We start from the raw sequence: 7,712 nt of genomic DNA on the forward strand, positions 1-7,712 counted from the left end.
TAAAAATATTTTACAATAGACTCACTATCAATATTATTAAATTTATTGTTTCCTATATTAACAATCAAACTATCATTTATCCCATTCGATTCGAAAGATGATTCTTTATGAGTTTCATTAATGAAAACGTTCGTTCTAGTATTATTATAGAGATTGGAAGAATTAATCATATTTTTGAGAATAGAAAATATTTTAAGTGTTGGACTATTATTATTTTTAATTAAAATATAAGTTTTTATAATTCTTAAAAGTTAAATTTCAAATTTTATAGGGGCTTATAATTTATAGTGATTATTTTAATAAATTTTTTATGGGGACTAATTAGAAAATTAAAATATTTTTCTTTTTTAATTTAAAATTTTTTTTGGCCAGTGGGGAGCTCAAGCCCCCACTGGTCGCATGCTACATCCGCCCATGCTTGTGAGGCTGATCCATTTGAGAGAGAGAACATGCAGAAAAGAGTAAAAGGAGAAAAAGAAAAACTAATTTTTTAATTAATGAGTATTTTGAAAGTTTCAACCCATTTTTTCTTTAATTAAAAATTAATTGTTGAAAATAAAAAAAATAAAATTTTTATTGCCCACCGCCTCTTAGGGATAGCAAAATCCTCCACGGGTTTGGGGCCCCACCCCAAATGGAAAAAATTTTGAATAATTTTTGGGAAATGGGGTGGGGAGTGGGGGAAAAATAATCCTCAAATTCTTAATGGGGTAGGGTTTGGTTTTGTACTCCCCACCCCAACCCCACCCCAATCCTCATTATATATAAATATGTTTTTAATTCTTGTTTAATAATTTTTATTTTATCAATTATAATGTCAATTAATTTTTTTTAATTTTTATGCAATATAAACAAGATACGAATGAAAGAAAATCTTATAATATTTTTCAACTCTGAAACATTGTTATATTTTCTTTTCTCTTTTAAGGTGATACGCTCTTTAAATATTTTTCACTTTTAATATCATTTTAAGATATTGTTTCAAACTTTTAGATTTTTTTAAAAGAATTTAAATACTTTATAATATGATGATGATTTTATTTTAAGTCTTTAATTTTTAACTTACTAAAATAATATATTTATACATATTATAAAATAGATAAATGAGGAATTGGGTGGGGATGGGGAAATCATTCCCCACATGGGGATTCTCCATCCCCACCCCACTAAATTTACTGGGGAATGAGGTGGGGAATGGAGGCAAAAATTTCTAACGGGGTGGGAAATGGGGTAGGCCTCCCCACCCCCACCCCACCCCATTGTCACCCCTCTGAAGACGAGTTGAAAATAACAGTTTTACTGCATTTTTTAAATAATACATTTTAAAATGCCAAACACACTGCTCATTTATTTGAATGTCAAAAAAGGGGATCATTATTCACCCAAAAAAAAAACACTACACCAACTATGTATAATATTTCAAATTCGAAACAAAAGTTTTTTCAGTATTCATGAAAATAATTTCAAAAGAAGTGAAAAAATGAAGTGAAATTATCATTGCACCATTTTTTTTATCTTATGTTCATCCAATTACTACAAAATTCTAAAAAAATTTCTGCACCAAATTTTTTTTTAAAATCTATATCAATTAGTCACTTTTGCACTAACACAGTTAAATAATTTAAACGAAATAATAATTTTACCCCTAAATAAATTAAAAGACTATTTTATCTTATACAAACTTTGAAAAATAAAAAAATTATAATTAAAAAAATACCCCTAAATTTAAAAAAATAAATCCAAAATAGAGGTGCTCAGTTGATTTTTATTAAATTTAGATTTTGTAAAATTTTAATAATTATTTTTATTAAAAATTATAATTTTTCAAAATTTTAATAAAAATAACTGAATTTATTTATTAAAAAATTATAATTGTGTAAAATTTTATTAAAATAACTGAAGTTATTTATTAAAATATAAATCCCAAAATTTTATTTATTTAGGAGATTTTTATTAAATCTCAAAATTTAGTAATTATTTTCATAATTATAATTTTTTATTAAAATAAGTTTTATTAAGAGTAAAAAATCTAATTTTTGGATTTATTTCTTTATTAAATGTAGGGGTATTTTTAGAATTATAATTTTTTTATTTTCAAAGCTTTTACAAGATAAAGTAATCTTTTAATTTATTTAGGGATAAAATTATTATTTTGTTTAAATTATTTAATGGTGTTAGTGCAAAAATGGCTAATTGATACAAATTTCAAAAGAAATGTTGTGTTGAGAACATGTTAGAATTTTATGATAGTTGGATGAACATAAGGTAGAAGAAAGGTGGTGCAATGATAATTTTTTAAAAATAAAATGCAAACAATGCCGGACGAAACCTTATTGCCTCAAAGACAAGGTCTTTATTATAGTATATTTTAATGAATCAAACTACCAAGTTTCATGTGCCAAAGATTTACTGTGATATTCTTATTAAAGATTCTTTTCTAAGTTCTAATATCAAACCTTGTATCTGCGTTGCACACAAGTTTCTGTATTCAATCGGATAGGAATCTCTGCACACGGAGTATTTTTCATTTTTCGTACTCGTGATATTTGTTAATCCAGACATATTTTCTTGGTTTTCATTTTCTTGATCAATTATAAGATTTTGTTTAGGATCCGACTATAATGGAGATGCTCCACCATATAATACGAGCAAAATTATAATATATATTTTATTATTTATCAATTTAATCATATAGTTATGTAGGAGTGTTCAACAGCATAGCATCTCCAACATAATTATTACCTTTTGTTTAATATGCATTGATTTGAACAAGTTTTCTAGGGATGGCAATGGGGGCAGATATGGGTTGGATCTACTCTGCTTCAGATCTAAATCCATAAAAAAATTAAGATCCGTATCTACTACAAATCTGTCATGAATCCATATTTTTTGCTCTATATCCGGATTCAAAAAGAAATAAATATCTATATCTGCTCCAAATCCAAAAAAAAAAATCCAAATCTGCTCTAGATCCGTCATGAATTCTAAAACTCAGCAATAAAAAAGTAATAATTTTTTAGAATGAAAATTGAAGGCCAAAATGTATTGATAACAAATAAGTTATATAATTTTTCTAAAAAATATAATAAATATTGTAGCTTATACTTTTACACCATAACAACAAATAAGAAAGATAATAAAATATCCTTCAAAAGTAATTGTAGGAGTAAGATCAATATAATATTTTATTATCTCCTTCATTATTCTAATATCCATGACACACCCACCCTTATTCCTACAACATTAGATAATGACATATAAATTAAATATGATTTATATTCAATACTTTATTATTTTTATTATGGCCATATTTGACTAAATATATGAATAACTATATTCCTTAAAAATTATTTGGCTAATAAAGTAAAATAAATTGACAGGTTATATTACTTGACTTGCAATTTGAATATTGCATATACATGCTTTGGGGCTGGCTGATATTTAAATTTACAAAATTAACTTTTACGTTTTAAGAGTTTAAATGCGTGATAAATACCACTAATATGTTATGAATAAAATTTATTATATTATAATTCCACAATTGTTAAGAAACTTTTAAAATAAAATAAAATTAAAAGATGGGCGGATATGGATATGAATTTAGATATTAAAATAGATCTAGACTTGCTTCAGATCCGTCTTAAATCCAAATATCGATATCTAAATCCGATTCAAATTCATTTTAAACCGACGCAAATATGATCCGATTGAATTTAAATCATGTGAATGTTAGATCAGATCCAATCTATTGCCATCCCTAAGGTTTTTTAACTTTTCCAGGGATTTCAATAAGAGTAGTTAGTGATTTCCTCTTTTTCTAGTAATTAATTTGGCGTTATTTCATGCGGCTTTGATTTGAATTTAGTTGTGACTTGTGAAGTACCAATTTCGATTCATTTTTTGTTGCTTTCCTTGTGTAAATCCAAGTCAATACGCGGTTGCAATTTTGTCTTTTGCATTCAATTTGGCCTATTAACAATGCCTTAGATTTGACCTAGATTTGATCCTTTTCGTCTCAAACGAATTATTTATTATTTTTTGTCTATTAAAAGATGTGTTCAAAATTGATTTTTACATTTTAATATTTTAACATAACAACTGCAAAAAGAAAAAACGACAAATAGAAGAAGATGAAGTAGACGAAGACAAAGAAGAAGATTAAAGGACAGAAGAAGAAGGAGAAGACTACAAAAAATACTTTCTATTTTAAATAAAAAGTAATACAATATACTAAAAGTATTGATTTCCTGGATTTGCTAACTCACATCTCATGTAACTAAGAATGCCTCTAAAACATGCAAAAAGTCATAACATTCAAGGGGGATCCACTTGAACTTTGCAAGAGCTGTAAGTTACATGAAGGACTCATTGTTTAATTAGCTATTGTTTAAGAGATTAGAAATAAATTTTTTAGGGTTTATGGAAAGAGAATTATATATTAAATAACAAGTGTGTTATATGAATGTTCAGAATCTTTATATGTTAGTTTATAAGAGAGAGTACATATTAATAATTCATATGATGAGCATTTTTGTAATAAAATAATTTATTAAAATAAGAGGTACTCAGAATATTTTTAAAGTACAAATAAATTCACTCAAACATAATTTAGTTTTTTTTTTCCTTCTGAAACTCACTCTTCAGTTTTTATCACTGCCATAACTAAATGCAATTTCAAGAACCTAAAGAATATAGTCCTAATGATACAAATGAAATTTCAAATAATATCATAATCATTTCTTGATCTGAGCTATTATGAACTTGTAAAAATCATGAGCCATCTATCTTTTAGCGTTAATGTATAATTAAGATTTAGGCCCAATTTGATCATTTTGTAATTTTTTTAAATAATTGTTATTAATTATGTTATAGAAATAATCAACTATAGAAAGAATCAGTTAAACATTTAGTAAAATTTACTTTTAAAAATGTTGTGAGTTTTAAAAGCAGTCATATGTTTTTGTAAATTTTACTATTAAATTATTATAAGAATGTAAATGACTAAATTAAATATAATATTGAATAAATTTTATTTATGCATTTATAAATATGTTTATAAATTATTTTATTATTGTGTATATATTATAATTAATAACCAAAATAAATAGTTTATGTTATTAGTTTTATTTATTATTTTGTTATCTCAATATAATTGATGATGATGATAATAATAATCTCATTAAAGTTAGTGATTTTATTTCTAAACCAATAAGAATAATTTTGAATTTTTATGATACATATGACAATATATATACAATTGTTTTAAGTATAAAACTGATTTTTAGAATCAATATTAAAAGCTACGACTTCCCGATTATTCAAAATTTGTTTTAGGATGAGGTGATCTTGGTAAAAGTGATTTTTAAAATTTTTATCAGATACTAAAATTAATTTTTATTTATTAAAAATTACTTATGAGCTTTCCTAAAATAATTCTAAAAAAACCCTTAATCACTTTTATTTTTTAATTTATTAACTACTCGTCATAAAAATAAATTTACTCAAACACACACACACACACACATATATAGCTACAAACTCTTTTATAATTTGTTTTTACAAACTTACACGACATGTTTTAATTATTTAGATTAAATATCTCTTGATTCGTATGATTTATTTATTATTTTATATTTTTATTCAATTAATGAATTAATATCAAATTAATTTATACAAAATAAATTTATTTAAGAGTTTGTAGTTATAAGATCGGTCAATGTGTTTATATATAAGTGGGCACTGCAGCCTCGTATGCCATGTGCACTTTGATTCCTCTTCTTTGAAAAATGAAAATGAAAAAAGAGGTAAGCATCCCAGAGGCTCCTTTGGGCTCCACCGGCAAAACCATACCTCTTGTTGGCTTCGGCACGGCCCAATTTCCTTTCGGAGCAGCCACTGAAGTAGTAAAAGAATCTGTTGTGCATGCAATAGAAGTCGGCTACAGACACTTCGACACCGCCGCAATATACCAGTCCGAGCAGCCTCTTGGGGAAGCAATAGCCGAAGCGTTGCGTCTTGGGCTCATCAAATCACGCAATGAGCTCTTTATCACTTCAAAGCTTTGGCTCGGCCACGCACACCGTCAACTTGTCCTCCCTGCGCTACAAACTTCTCTCAAGTAACTAAATTAAATTAATTACAAGCTAGCTTATTGCCATTGCCTAGCTGCAGGCAAGTATCATCTATGGTTTAAGGTTGACTGATTGGTTGCTGACGTTATTGATAATTTATTTTTGCAGGAATCTGGGATTGGAGTATATTGATTTGTATCTGATTCATTTTCCGGGAAGCTTGAAGCCTGGAACAGGGTTCCCATTCAATAAAGAAGATATTGTGCCACTTGATTATGAGGCTGTTTGGGAGGCCATGGAGGAGTGTCAAAATCTCGGCCTCACTAAATCCATTGGAGTCAGCAACTTTGCTTGCAAGAAACTTGAGAGGTTACTTGCTACAGCCAAAATCCCTCCTGCTGTCAATCAAGTGAGTCCAATAATATTGATTAATTATATGTATTTCAAATTTAATTAAAATAGAATTGTTTAATTATGTTTTAAAATGGAAGTTGAATTCCCTCCGGCTGTCAATCACGTGGGGCGGTGTCACTATGTTGCCATGTTCAGCCATATATTAACACTTGGAAGGAGAAATACATAATATTAAGGTTGGCATTAAGTTACGTTGAGTGTAATTTGCGCCTCTCACAGCAACAGTATCCGGTCTCATTACTGGTACTGTTGTTGTGAGAGGCCCATAAGTTACACTCAACGTAACTTAGGACCTCCCTAATATTAACGTTGAAATCAAACTGTACGGTATAAAATATTTCTCCTATGGCAGCTGATTTAAGTTAAAAATATTAATCATGATTATTTGGGTAGGTCGAGTTGAACCCAGTTTGGCAACAAAAGAAGCTGAGAGTTTTCTGCGAGAAGAAAGGAATTCATATTACTGCCTACTCGCCATTAGGAGCCAAAGGAACAAGATGGGGAACCAATCGAGTCATGGAATGTCAGGTGCTGAAAGAGATTGCAAACGCTAGAGGAAAGTCTGTTGCTCAGGTAATTTTTTCTTTTTTTCAAATTTTTATTCGAGTTTGACAAACATAATTTGGTTGTAAATGCTCACTACGTGGCACAAGATCGAAGTGGCATCTTTTATGTTGATCTTGATTATAAGGTTTGTTTTGGTGCGCTTGAAGGTTTCTTTGAGGTGGGTTTATCAGCAAGGAGTGAGTTTGGTCGTGAAAAGCTTCAATAAAGAAAGAATGAAAGAAAACCTCGACATATTTGATTGGGAATTAAGTGCCGAGGAGCTGCAAAAGATCGAACAAATTCCACAGTATAGAGGAAGTCGCGCTGAGGTGCACGTGTCAGAGGATGGTCCTTATAAATCCTTGGAGGATCTATGGGATGGAGAAATTTAATTAATTTAACAATAAAGATGCAACTAAATCATTAAATAACTTAATTTAACGCAAAGTTTGTTCGAGTGACACTAGTTCATATTATGTCTAAATACCTGCGAAGATAATCGTGTTGCAATTTTTTTTTTCTTTTTTCTTTTTTTTTCCCCTTCCTTTGCAGGTTCTATATGTTAATACCCCATACTTTGTCCAAATCTTTTCGTTTTTAGGCTTTTCACAGTAATACGTATTGCATGTTAATCAATATTACATTATAACTAATATTATTTTTTAATTCTACTACTATTAC

At 28.3% G+C, this 7,712-nt stretch overlaps 1 protein-coding gene across 1 annotated transcript; it reads left to right on the top strand.

Annotated features, from left to right (window-relative positions):
• The first annotated feature begins 5,716 nt into the window (after window positions 1-5,716).
• On the top strand, window positions 5,717-7,434 carry LOC18052551 (non-functional NADPH-dependent codeinone reductase 2). Its single transcript, XM_006448001.2, is given in 5 exon segments — window positions 5,717-5,782; window positions 5,784-6,118; window positions 6,240-6,480; window positions 6,879-7,058; window positions 7,199-7,434. Coding segments are annotated over 5 exon segments (1,047 nt in total). The 3' UTR covers window positions 7,424-7,434.
• The last annotated feature ends 278 nt before the right edge of the window (window positions 7,435-7,712 follow it).

This window comes from Citrus clementina, unplaced genomic scaffold (assembly GCF_000493195.1).
Source record: "Citrus clementina cultivar Clemenules unplaced genomic scaffold, Citrus_clementina_v1.0 scaffold_2, whole genome shotgun sequence".
NCBI classification, from domain to species: domain Eukaryota; kingdom Viridiplantae; phylum Streptophyta; class Magnoliopsida; order Sapindales; family Rutaceae; genus Citrus; species Citrus x clementina.